At 33.9% G+C, this 14,263-nt stretch overlaps 2 protein-coding genes across 2 annotated transcripts in view; both read left to right on the top strand.

Moving 5' to 3' along the window:
• Positions 1-14,263, top strand: part of LOC142351147 (uncharacterized) — a 297,047-nt gene that overhangs the window by 213,224 nt on the left and 69,560 nt on the right. The gene's annotated exons all lie outside the window — the stretch shown is intronic.
• LOC142350967 (beta-1,3-galactosyl-O-glycosyl-glycoprotein beta-1,6-N-acetylglucosaminyltransferase 4-like) overlaps positions 1-14,263 on the top strand; it is a 28,402-nt gene that overhangs the window by 7,952 nt on the left and 6,187 nt on the right. Inside the window, exons 3-4 of the mRNA XM_075402995.1 lie at positions 1,621-1,742; positions 6,929-7,044. Coding sequence (XP_075259110.1) covers positions 1,621-1,742; positions 6,929-7,044 — 238 coding nt within the window. The remainder of the gene's footprint in view (positions 1-1,620; positions 1,743-6,928; positions 7,045-14,263) is intronic.

Here is a 14,263-nt window from a genome sequence, read left to right as displayed (position 1 = left end):
TTGTCACGCAAAATATCCGATATTTTCTATCACTTTTCAAATCATTTGCAGCGCAAAGTTTTGAATTGATTAAGTTCAAAAAAATGAAGTTCACTTTTATGGCACCTTACTTATGATAAAATGCCAGAAAAAATGGTGAACCGTTTTATGGTTACCAAATTTACATAAATTTTTAAAAAATCATTGAAATTGTCTTCTTCTGGCGTTAAACAGCTGTGGAACTCAAATAAAACAAATTTGCGGTATACTTCTAGCAGACAAAAGTTTTTCAGGTGACTGAATCATGATAAGTTGGTTTTTTACTTGATTTTGGGATTTTTACGACAGAAATTAGCTATATTTTTTAAGGTTTTTTCACCAAATCTACTAACCATAAAAAGGCCTTATATGGAAATTTACTAACCATAAAATGGACCTTATATGAAAACTCACTAACCATAAAGCGAATATATCTGGAAACTTACAAACGATAAAATGATTCATACATGGTGGGGCGCACTGTTTCATTCATGTATTGCCATGGGAGCGAAAAATAATGCTCTCCTTGGAAAACTTAATTTCCACAAAACGGACCATATATGGAAAATTAGTTACCATAGGAAGATCTTAAAACGGAAATTTGTATTGATTTATGGTTCTTCAGCAAGTAAACAAGCCCATAAAACAGCTCAAAACATTTGTATGCTTATGACCTGAGCCTGTCAGATTACTGTTTTCGACAATAGATTACCGCTATTGAGAGCATCTGTTTCGATCCACTAAAAAGACCATTCGTGAAAAATTGTTAAAAAATTGAGGCTAATTTTAGGTTAAGAAGAGAGGTTTAATAATTGAATGAAACATAAAATTACATCTTAAGTTTCAAACTATCTTCATTTATTATATCGCGCGCAATGTTAGGTAGTAAAATTAGAGAGACGGTGGGGGTAACCTTCGCTATCTATGAGCAGTTTCTAATTTGTCGGGTTTCAATCCATTAATAACCCGATACGTCGAAAAGCATTGATCTAATATACTTTTACATTCCTATGCTTGGTTTTTAACCTTTGAGTTAAAAAAACAATTCTTAACAAGTTTAGTGCATTAAGCTTGGTTTCATTCGCTTTGTCCTTATATGGTAAACTGGATTTGGAACAACTATGAAAGAACACGCTGTTCTGGTGAAAGATGCATTTCAACAAGCTAGCTGATTTTTGAATAAGAGATAAAGAAAAGCTCAAATTTTTAGAGATAGCGGTATTAAATATTTTCCTGGGGGGGGGGGGGGGGTGTGCTTGGAAGTTATGGTCAATTTTTGGATTACACACATAAAGAGGAATGCCCATACAGCGGTCAGCTCGGGCTCTCACCCATAAAATTTCTTTTCTTAGAAAAAAAAGTATTTTGATGCATTGAAATACATGATAATTAAAAATTAATGTGCGCTGTCCGAATTGTAACGTTTAACGATGCATTATAAAACACTCGTCTTGCTTGTAACTCGGTTTTATTTTTCTTTGGCTTAGTTTACTTTCACTTTATTTGCCTTTTTTTTCACAAAACTCCACAAACAAATTAGAGCAAAAAAAAACGAAAAAAGAGGATTTGTCTGATAATGTTATTTCTCATTGTTTGTTTCAGATAAGAAATTTGAGTAGATGCTTTTCAGAGAAAGTGTTTGTAGCCAAAAACTCTGTGGACGTGGTTCATTCATCAATTTCAGTGCTTCTGGCCGAATTAGTTTGCATTGAAGAACTGCTAAAGTTAGTTCACCACCTGAATCAACTTTCATATCCGAGAAAACCCGCGTTGAGAATTTCTTCAGATTCAAACATAAGAAATCGTCGGTTTTCGTCGGTTTTACTTCGCCAAAACCAATTTTTCTGTCGTTTTGATCGGTTTTCGTCGGTATTTAAACGTAAGAATCGTCGATTTTCGTCGGTTTCAAAATGTAGAAACGTCGGTTTTCTTTGGTTTTAAAACGTAAGAAGCGTCGGTTTTCTTTGGTTTCAAAACGTAAGAAGCGTCGGTTTTCTTTGATTTTAAATCGTAAGAAGTGTCGGTTTTCTTTGGTTTTAAAACGTACGAAGCGTCGGTTTTCTTTGGTTTCAAAACGTAAGAAGCATCGGTTTTCTTTGGTTTTAAATCGTAAGAAGTGTCGGTTTTCTTTGGTTTTAAAACGTAAGACGCGTCGGTTTTCTTTGGTTTTAAATCGTAAGAAGCGTCGGTTTTCTTTGATTTTAAATCGTAAGAAGTGTCGGTTTTCTTTGGTTTTAAAAAGTAAGAAGTGTCGGTTTTCTTTGGTTTTAAAACGTAAGAATCGTCGATTTTCGTCGGTTTCAAAATGTAGAAACGTTGGTTTTCGTCGGTTTCAAAATGTAAGAGGCGTCGGTTTTCTTTGGTTTTAAAACGTAAGAAGCGTCGGTTTTCTTTGGTTTCAAAACGTAAGAAGCGTCGGTTTTCTTTGATTTTAAATCCTAAGAAGTGTCGGTTTTCTTTGGTTTTAAAACGTACGAAGCGTCGGTTTTCTTTGGTTTCAAAACGTAAGAAGCATCGGTTTTCTTTGGTTTTAAATCGTAAGAAGTGTCGGTTTTCTTTGGTTTTAAAACGTACGAAGCGTCGGTTTTCTTTGGTTTCAAAACGTAAGAAGCATCGGTTTTCTTTGGTTTCAAATCGTAAGAAGTGTCGGTTTTCTTTGGTTTCAAAACGTAAGAAGCGTCGGTTTTCTTTGGTTTTAAATCGTAAGAAGCGTCGGTTTTCTTTGATTTTAAATCGTAAGAAGTGTCGGTTTTCTTTGGTTTTAAAACGTAAGAAGCGTCGGTTTTCTTTGGTTTCAAAACGTAAGAAGCGTCGGTTTTCTTTGGTTTTAAAACGTAAGAAGCGTCGGTTTTCTTTGGTTTCAAAACGTAAGAAGCGTCGGTTTTCTTTGGTTTTAAATCGTAAGAAGCGTTGGTTTTCTTTAATTTTAAAACGTAAGAAGCGTCGGTTTTCTTTGGTTTCAAAACGTAAGAAGCGTCGGTTTTCTTTGGTTTTAAATCGTAAGAAGCGTCGGTTTTCTTTGCTTTCAAAACGTAAGAGGCGTCGGTTTTCTTTTGCTTTAAGTCGTAACAAGCGTCGGTTTTCTTTGGTTTCAAAACGTAAGAAGCGTCGGTTTTCTTTTGTTTTAAGTCGTAACAAGCGTCGGCTTTCGTCGGTCCTTAAGGTGTCTGGGACCTTTTCAGCAACTGCCCCTCTTGTGCAAAAGGGGCTATTCTTGAATAGAACATAAGCCAGCGGTTTATTAACCAATAATCAGAGACGACTATTAACGTTCCACGTATGCACATACTATGTTGAACTGAATAGAATAAAATTTGACATGCTGTAGCAATTGGCCGATTTGGAATGAAAGGCAAAAAAAATTCCTGCAGGCGGGTCAGTGGGCGCAATAATGGGTCAGTCGCAGCGATAACTGACCCGCAGTTTCTGAATTACATCCAACAGCGCATGAGAGGCCTCGTCGTGATCATTGGTCTGCAAATGCACTTAAAAAGATATTCGGCTGTTTAAACTGCAGATCAAGTAATTTGGTGGAGAAGTACAGCACAGAAGGGGCGATTCTCTACTATGTACCAAGGGGGAGGGAGCAATTGTTGAAAAGATCCGGTGTCTGCATAAATAACGCTAATAATTTTCAGAATTTCGATGATAAGGTGTATAAGACCTGCAAAACTAAACGGCAAATCTTACAAAACGGCAATCTTACAAAATATCGGCACCATTTTCAGCGCTGACAAGTTTTACAGCTGAAAGTTTCACTCGAACAAACATATTTCACCGCTGAAACTGCAATTCTCGCAAATTTAACAATTTTCGCCTGTTTGCATTGCTAAAAAAATTTTTCATATATATTGATCTGTAACATTTAATTTAATTTCCTTACATAAGAAATAGTCGGTATCGTCTTTTTTCCAGCCAAAAACGACAAAAATTCCTATGTTTTTTTTGTCGGTATCGTCGTTTTTGTTCGGTATTTAACATAAGAAAGATTCGGCAACGTCGTTTTTAAACGTAAAACAGATTCAGCATTGTCGTATTTAAGCGTAAGAGATATTTTGTATTGTTGGTTTTTAACTTAGGTGAGATTCGGCATCTTTTAGAGAAATATTAGGATTTTTTAAATTCTATAACTTAAAAGCAGATTAGTCCAGCGGACCAAACAGCGAAAACAATCGGCACTGCGCGTTTTGAAACGCAACCAACTGTCAGGAAATTTTTCTTGCAAACTACAATAAAGTATGTTAAAACTCAGTGAGTGCGCATTAAGCAACAGAATTCTCCTCCATGTTCATCGAGTATTCTATATTTTTGAATTCAAAATTAACCAAGAAATTTATACTCATTCATTTTTTACAAATGAGCTAAAAAAAGAGTCTTCAATGAGTTTGCACATTCTTTCAGAGTTTTTTCCAAGAAGAATGCTTGAAATTCATGCAAAAAAAACCGTATCATAACGTTTGGCTACATTATATGCAGAAAAAAAACAAATTTTAAATGGAGAAAAACGACAATTTCTTAATTTCTTGCGTCTGAAACCGAACATACCGACGTTCTCTTACGTTTTAATACCGAACATACCATATCGTCTTAAACCGAACATACCTAATCTCTCTTGTGTCCAAAAACGACCATACCGAATCTTCCTTACGTTCGAAACCGACGAAACCGAACAAACCGAACATACCTAAGCATTCTTACGTTTGAAACCGAAGATTCCGCAGATTTCTTACAATTTTTTGTCGTTTTGTTCGGTCTTCTCAACTCGGTTGGGTATTTGTAGCAAAATGTTGTATTTTGGATGCCTCATTTTGCATTTCTATATCCATTTAAATTTTCACTCAATAATTAAGGGATACCTAAAATGAATTGATTTTGAACACGAACTCGTTTCGGTGTTACTTTGTCTCTCCGCCCCTAAGACTACTGTCGGAGGGACGAAACAGATCTTTCAATTTTCATGATGAAACATTGTTTGCCTGAAATACCACACAAATTTCTGGTTTCAAAATTAGCTACCAAATAATCCAATTGAAAGAAGCATTGGCGACATGGCCCCAGGCAGATGACAATTTTTATTGTGTAAGATCCTACGAATTTCTTTAAGGAAGTGTCTTACAAATACTTATAAGATTATTCGTCGCCTGACTAACACTTTGTAAGCTTATCAGGTCTTTTACGGTAAAATATTTCATCATGTCTGATAGGATCTAACTACAAAGAGGTGATGATCAAACTGAGCTGAAATTTTTTCAAAGACCAAAACTATCTTGGAATGGTAAGTTTAGCCATAGTAGCTAGTTGGGACTGAGAATAAAACTGCCGCGAAAATAGACTCAACAAACATTCTTTTTCATAAACTGCTAGTTTACCTATTATATTTTTACTCTCATAAGAACTTGACTACGCTATCCGGCAATGTTGAAATCATTAAAACATGTCTTATCAGATTCGTACACGATGAATATTCTGCCCTACGTAAATTTTTATTGTGCAGGATCTGATAACAGCAAAATTAAAGTTGAGTACCAGAGGCGTTTTCTGAAGCGGTTATTATAAAAACTAGGCTGGGAAATTTTTTCAAATCTGATTTTGGACTTCTAAGTTGAGCCATAGTACCTAGTTCAGACTCAGAATAAAACTGCCGCCAAAATAGACTCAGCATACATTGTTTGTTTCATAATCGGTTAGTGGACCGAATTTTTTTTTTACTTTCATAGGAACTTGACTACGTTATAAGCCATCATTGAAATGATTAAAACATGTGCTATCAGATCTTAAACGATAAAAATCTGCCCTATATGAATTTTAATAGTGTGAGATCTGATAAAATACTTAGCATATCGTATAAGATAACAATCCATCAAAGTTGAATTATTTTCTTATAAAATTTGATAATATACTTATCAGATCTTATTAGATGAAAGTTCAGCAAAATTTAGTTATCAATTTATTAGATCAGATGAGCATCCTATCAGATCTTAAACCCCGGGTCGAGGAAAACTCGGAAGAATATGTAAGATAAGCGGTGAAAAGTTGTTTTTTTAACGCGAATTTCTTATATTATTTTGCGGTGGAATGCCGTGAAATTAAGTAATTTCACCGCTAGAGTTGGCGGTGAACTTACAAAACTTCACCCTATTTTACCACCTACTACAAATTACCGTCTATACACGGCTTCTAACCTCTCACCTCCTGCATGGCAGCCACTTCTTCTTCCATTGAACAAACTCTCACTAAATTCAAGGATATTTGTTTTGAATTTCAATCAAATTCGGTCCACTGTCTGCAATTCATGCGCGTTGCACATTTTTTAAGATTAGAGGTGAATTGAAAAATTTTAGCGGTGAACTGTGGTGATTTTGTTGTAAGTTGATTGATCACTCTAGTGGTGAAATTACATAAATTCACCGCCTAAAAAAACTTTTAAAAAGATGTATGATTATTCGTGGGTAATTTTTTCGAGCGTCTTTTAATAAATGTATCTTAACTTCGTTGGACAAAAACAATTAGGAGCGTTTTGTAAGCGGTGAATTTATGTATTTTCAACCCTAAACTCTACCAAGCGATAATTTTTTTCACTGCATTCAGCGCCTGATTTATGCAATTTCACCGAATTCACCCCTTATCTTACACAATTTTCCACATTCAGCTCTTATCTTATGTAAATTTGCATTGAATGGCGGTGACACCTTGACCCGGAACGGTTAAAGTTCACGTAGGGCAGAAATTTTATCGTATAAGACTAGATACGATCTGACACGATAAAGATGTTTGATCAGCATCTTATCAGATTTTACACGATAGAAACTCCATAATCATTGGGGGAGGGGGTTGCTATCCGGTTTTTATTTGTTTTTTTTTTATTTTTTTTTGTTTCGAACCCTATTCCGGCATGTGAACATTTTCATAGATTCTCATCCGAGTGGAAATATCTGATCAATCTTACTGGGGAAGAGCTGCCGCTGATGACCAATTTAGAGCTGGTTACGGTTCTAACAAAACTGGGAGGATCAAACGTCATAGAAGGTCAGTCAGTTTTTTAGCTCAGAAATTAAAGTTAATTCAGATTTCACCAAATGAAACAAAAATTGCAATCATTTGCAACCTCCTAAAACGTCCCAAACTGTTCGCGTTAAGATTCCATAACGCCCAAATTGTCAAGGGAAAATTTGCTGTGTATCTCGCTGTTCATTTTTCCTAATTTAATACATTGAAAAGCGTTCAAAAATGGAACAAACTGCTCCTTCAGTAAAAACTTTATACAGTAAAACTTAATTTAGAATAGTTTTAACCGAGTTTTTGCTCGATCAGCACAAGAAATTACCAGTTAACAGACAAATAGAAGCGCTCAAATCTGATTTTTACCTATGAGAACAGTTTCAATACTGATATAGTTAACAATACTGATATTTTGATTGTTTTACTTGATATATGAAGGCATATCGATATTTAACCCTACGGTTATAGTCAGAAAAATTTCATGTCTGCTTCAAAAAAAAAAGAAGTTGCAACAATATTCCAAAAATAGAGACTTTAGCAAAACCGGGCAAAGTTGAAGGGAATTGCGCAACCCGTGTCTGCAAAAGTTTCCAAATTGGCGAAAAACAGATACTAAGCTTGTCTGCTAATTTTGCTCCTGTTATATATGATAACTTCAAGTGATTTTTACTTTGATTTTTACGCTCATTTTAGGGTACACCTCAGCGTCGTAATGTTCTTGGCAAAAAAATGTCAATACATTTAAAAACCTAGCATGGGTTTCAGGAAGTCACAGAATTTACCGAGAATCTGTCAAGACTCGGAAAGTTCTGCTATTATTAACAAGACCTCGATAACCCATCACGGGCTTAATCATGAATTTCGAGGTCATAAAATCCTTGAATGACTGACTATTCATGTTTAGTTTCACTGGCAGTTAGTTACTATGATTTAAATCAACCAAGTAGTCTTGTCAATAATTTCCTTATTTCCAATTAAAGGTCAAAATATCTGAAGCAATTAATATTTCGTTGTTTTCAGTTAATTTTTCTTAACAAAGAAAAAACTGCTCTCATGAAAACAAGATTTAACAAGTTTTAAATTTTTTTTGCTATTTATTGCCATATCAATCAATTTTTTGGTTGGCGACTTCTTAGATGCGAAAAAATTGTTTTTTTTTCTTTGTTAAGGGAAAAAATGTGAACGACATCTTTTTCACTATCTGCTTCTCGAAGAAAAAATAAGCATCACCTAATTGATCTTTACTTTTGTTGCTTTTGATTCTATCAAATCAATTGCTTCAATTGCTGATATAATTTCCCACCCTCTTTTATGAACGTGTGATTTGGTGAATTTTTTATTTATCTTCACAAAACGCACAGAATTTGAAACTGAATTACTTCCATAAAAATAGGTTAAGGATAATAACAATCTTTAAACCAAATTGTTACATGACTGTTTTATGTGAATTCTGAGCATTTTTAATTGTTTGACATTAAATAAGGGATAATCAGGCAAGGTAAAATCTGAGTGCCTATGAGTAATTTTTAGTGCTCAAAGATTTGAAAAAGGTTCTTAAAAGTAAACGTTTCAAGCTCTTTTCCCAGAGCCAGCAAATTGATGCAAAAATGTTTTTGAAGTTTTTGCCCAATCTTTGTAAGATTCCAATTTCAACAGGGCTTAATATGACATTGCATGATTCCTTAGAGTGTTTTCAAATTGATTTAGGTATTGTTTTGTTTCTTATGTGTTGAGGTTCTTAGATTTTTAAATCCTCATATATTTTTTGAAAATTGAAGGATGATGATAAACGTCTTAAAAACATTTTTCTTAGATAAACTTCTTTTCTGTAGAAACTAACAACAAGTGAAAAATTTGAAAATTCCAGAAACTGAAAGAAAATTGTTAAAACAATTCGAAAAACAGTTTTCAACTTGTTCATTAGAGATAACAAAATTGTTAATTATATATGGAATAAACATAGTAATTTTTTAAGAAAACAAATACATTTGATCACATCCTTTATGTGTAGTGATTATCCCCATATAGTCTTGTTAATAAGTTTGTTATAACTTAATCACCTCATCTTGTGTTAGAGCAACATACGATATGGTGCCGAGAACTTAAAATTGTGATTGAAACCTCCGGCCTAAAGAATACTTAATATTTGATACCCCAGTGTTCTCAGAATTTTTATCGCTTACGATCTGATAAATTTCTGACAAAACCATCTGGCTAAAAGATTGTAGGGGGATGCATCTTCTCATCAGATCTGATAAGTTGTTTGTCAAATCTTAAACGAAAAGAATTCCTCTTATAAGATCTACACGAAAAAAATTTTGTCTTATCAGATCCTACACGATAAAAATTCCACCTTATCAAACCTTACACGATACAAAAAAGTCTAATCAGATCTTACACAATAATGATTCCATCTTTTCATTTCTCACAAAAACTAAAAATTCATTTTTACGATATCAGAAGCAACAAATTCATTTCGTCAGCTCTTACACGCAAAAAATACACTTATCACAACTGGTGAGATAAAAACTTGTTTATCAGATCTTACACGATAATAATTCTATCGCATCAGATCTGACACAAACAAATTGGGCTTTATCAGATCTTACTTTTGTGAAGTACATAAAACTGAACGCATCTTAGTGGAGTCAGTGAAATGATTTAACTCAAGAGATAAAACTTTTATAAAGGATTATATATCAAAAACTGGAAAGCACTAGAGATCTTTTTGGACTTTTGTAATGCTCACCAACGTAGTTACGTTTATTTTGGACAGAATAAATCATAAAAACGATCTTTTTTCACTTTTATTGAAATAGGTTTTTTAAATACATTATCAATGGTGAAGCTGATATGAACATTTCTGTTAAGGCTCGAAAATAAAAATGATTTAAAACAAAAAAAAATTTGAACACAAGTTTTTGAAAGCTAACTTATTTAGATATGATGTCAACTTCTTCAACTTTTTTTGCTTTATAAAGAAAAAAATCGTTTCAAGAAGAACTATTATGTTCTACGAATCAAATCAGATCTCTTTTTTTATTTTTTTCTTATTTTTTTCTTTATTTTTGTATTTATATTTTTAAAATTTTATGAAACGTCTTATCAGACCTTGCACAAAAATTCTTAAAATACAATTTTTAATCTAGTTAGTTGTCTTATCAGATCTCAAGATTAGAGGTAATTTCCTTCATTTCATAGGATAGATGCTTCTCATTTACACTCAGCACCGACTTAACCCTTTTGTTACTGTTTGAAGAATCAGTGGTGTTGAACTAAAACGACAGAAACATTCAGGCAATATTAAACTTATAACTGCCAAAAATCAGAGATTGAATTCGACTAAACTGGGTGATAGACATTGAAAACCATGGAGAAAAGGATATAATCGGAATCAAATTATGCAACTATTTAATCAGAAACAATATGTCAAAATCAAGACAAAACCTGATACGTCAAAACAGAATATCACAGTGTTTCTTAGTTTTTAGGATTTAGTTTTTGTTCCTTAGTCTTCTGAGCAAGTTTTTTTGTGGCAAGGTTGTCAGAAATTCTCAAAAAAGTACCTTTTGCGGTTTTCAGATGATAGTAAGACTTATCTCTTAGGCATTCGAATTGAACAATCAATAATACAGGCTAGAAGATCTCGGAATGTAGATTTCAGCTGAAAATAATTGTTCATTAAAGTCAGAGATATGAACAGGTCTGAAGATCAGTCCGAAGAAAAATCAACCCGAAGGAATTTTAGATTTAATTCCAGTAACATTTTTTGGGAAAAATGTGAATGAAGAATTACGCTCTATTTTTTAAGAAGCCATTAGGATAAAATTTGATAGGGACTGATAAAATAAGAACGCAACTCTTTGCGTAAAAAAATAAAACATTGTAATCTTTAGAGAACAAAGTAATTAAGATCACCGTTAGCCGCTGGCGTTTCGCCCTTATGTTTGATCGCAGCGGAAAGATAACAGGATATAGGAAAGATTTGTTAAAAAAGCTATAGAAAGCTATGTAGTTTGTAAGAAGGTCCTGTTTGGACCAATGGAGAGCAACGCGGCAAACCCAAAGTATTACTTTAGGGACAATAATTTTCATGCAACAAACGAAAAACTTGGAAAAATTTGTCAAGCAACAAAATTTACCAATTTGTAAACAATGGAGAAAACTTTTGAAGGTGGAAAAAGTCCAGTACAAACTGATACCTTACAATAAAAGTTTTTATTGTCCAATTAGGTTTAAATCCGCCTATTCAAGACGAGTGCCTCTTTATAAATAAAGTTGAAAAGAGTATAGAGTGAAGGGTGTGTCATTGGCATGATGATATTGTAAAATTGGGACTGCAAAACGATTTCAATGAAAATGTTACAAATGAAGTTAGTGAGCAGTTTCAAATTAGCAGTTATAGTGATCTTATTTGATGCGTAAAGCGTAAAAAGAAAGAAGGAGCAAAAAGAAAACTAAGGCACGCTGAGACAAGGAGCTTATGCAGCAAAATTTAGCGAAAAAAGTAGTGTGATCGAATCAAAGACACTGGACACTTCATCAGCTGTTAAGCTAACACTGCCAAAGATATATTGAACTCAAATAGGCGGTAATGAGTATTGTGAACAACAATCATGTTACTATAGGGGTTTTGTGCGACGTTTGAGTCTGGCAAAAAAATAACAGATACTGCGCAATTAGCTAATTATTGTGTTTTTTTCTCCCAAAGCTTGGTTAGCGATATTGGAATACGGAAAAAACTCTTTTCCTTAAAGGTAAAAAAGTCAGAGTGAAAAGTTTAAAACGAAGTTAAAAAAGTGAAAAGCTAGAATCTTTGGTTGACTTGATTGTCAGAATCTGATTGGGCAAAGAGTACAGGATTTAGAAAAGTGCAAGTGGCTGATGTTTTAACTTAGGACTTGCTCAGGGCAACCCGTGCGGCTGGTAATTTACAGTTGAAGTTGCGCCTAACTCTGTAGTAAATGTATGAAGGGAAACTGCACACTTAACAAGCCCAAAACTAGAAAACTTAAAAACTCAGCAGCAATTAAACGCCTGTTTAGACAATCAAGCCTGCATTGCTTGTAATAAGAGCGCTTTAAACAACTGAAAGCACTTGCAATGAAAAGTGCACACACTGTTTGCAACTTAGTCGGATATCGACTGTTAGAGCAGAACGACTTCCCTACCGATCTCATGCCGGCACAGTCTTAGAAAATACTTAGGAAGGATCAAGGTAGCCCTTTTTGGTGCTGTTCTCCTCGGATCAAACATTTAACTTTTTTATAAATATCAAACTTTTTTAGTATAGAAGTTTATACGGACCTCTATCCACCTACTGATTTATATCTTGGTTATTTATGAAACAGTTGAATGTTGGAAGAAACGTGGGCTATTTATGCTAACTTTCTGCCGAACTATTCATTTTAGTTGTGTTAAAAAATCATAAAATGCCAATAAAGATCGGACATTGTGAGAAGTAGTGGAAGTCGCAAAGCAAAGGTGATCACCGTGGAAGTAAAAGCGTGGTACTGTAGGGTAATAAGTATGGGCTGATTTTTGTGCTCATTGCCACTATTGTCAACCGTCAATTCTCTATTAAAAATTCGATTAGATGATGTGCTTCACATTATAGGGTTGCTGAAATCACTGGAAGAGTAATAAAAAGGGGATGAACTTTGCGCTTAGTTGCACTGTGTTCAATAGTCAAATCTAATTAAAAGATTTGACTCTGCGTTCCTAATAGCCAAAACTACTGAAATATTTAAACAATGATTGGACCACGTCGCTAATCAGTTGTCTAAACATGAAAAAAATATATATTTATCAATTTTAGCTCGTGGACAAGCAATTAAGTAAAAGGCGGTGATTTGAATTTTTTTTTACAAAACTTGAATTAATCCTCCTATTGCTGATACTGGACAATGGATAAGTTTTCCGTCAGGAACAACTAAAGAATGAGATTGTCATTCGTTTTTTCACACGATGAATCTACAAAAACGTTATTTTTGTTCTTAGGCGATACCATACATGTATGTTTTGTTTATACTTTATGCTTGATAAGATTGCATAGACTACATATTTGAAATAACTTTTGAACAACATCTGCAAAGCAGCTCTCTATTCAACGGTCTCTGCTTTTTAAGGCAGCAAGAGTCGAAAAGTACAACGTCTTTGTCGAAAAATTGGTTTTCCAAAATCCCTTTCGTGCCTGATTTTTTTAAAAATCAAATACCCATTTTGGAGCTGACTGTTTTAGCACCAATACTCCAAAGAAAACAACGTAATCTTGATTGTATGTGGAAAGAAATTTAGATGCGACAACAGTAATTATGAGACTACCGATATATTTTTCATACTTTGCCCAATTTTGACAAGCTTTGTGTTAAGTTAATCTGATATCCAAAATTCTAATCCGTTGTTGAGTTGAGGCTCCTTGAATTTTTAATTATTAATTGATTGAAAATTAAACTTTTAAAATTTCGTTCAAGCATTAAGATATTTCAAAAACATTTCGAGCGACATCTTTTTTAATAGTGATAATTTTATGTTAAGCTGACATAAAACGGGAAACAAATTAATTACGCGATAATTAGGTTAGCAGGAGTGTGACTTGAGTACTGAATTCTAGTTTTGCAGGCCAAACGTTAGTTTTCAATATCAAAGATTAGGAGCCAAAAGAACTTTGGAAATTCTTAATGTTCGCTCTAAAAATGTAAATTGTCAACAATAAAAACAGTTTCAATAAATTTTGTGTTTATCGGTTTTTTAGAACCTGTTAGAACACTTTGAGATTTTACAAATTGTGTTGTTGTTTATATTCAAACACAGATAAGCCTCAAATGCATTTGGATTTAGACAATCAACTTTTTTACACTTACATTAGAAATTTTCCAAGATAGCAACGTATTAACCTTACAACGTTCAGAGTAACAAGCGATCTTGGACAGAAAGAATTTTTTCGATGTTCCTTTGACTAGTTTTTTTTTCTGATGTTATTGACGTCAAAATTGATTCATTATTGGTCAACAACCGCTAGAAAATCTAAAAATATTGGGCCGAAAACCAAGTTAATCGTTACATATCGCGGTTATATTTGATGATTGTTTAATAATCACGCTGAATAACCGGCAGAGAGGAACATGTTGGGAACACTGGAACAAGTTTTACATGCGGATGAACGAGTGCACAAGTCAGCCTATGTAAGACGGCGGGGTGTTCGATGTGTCGGAGCAGTAACGAGGATTTACAATCCGAGCTGTAG

The sequence above is a fragment of the Convolutriloba macropyga genome, chromosome 12, assembly GCF_964194025.1.
Source record: "Convolutriloba macropyga chromosome 12, txConMacr16.3, whole genome shotgun sequence".
NCBI lineage: Eukaryota > Metazoa > Xenacoelomorpha > Acoela > Convolutidae > Convolutriloba > Convolutriloba macropyga.
This window is presented reverse-complemented; position numbering and strand designations above follow the sequence as displayed.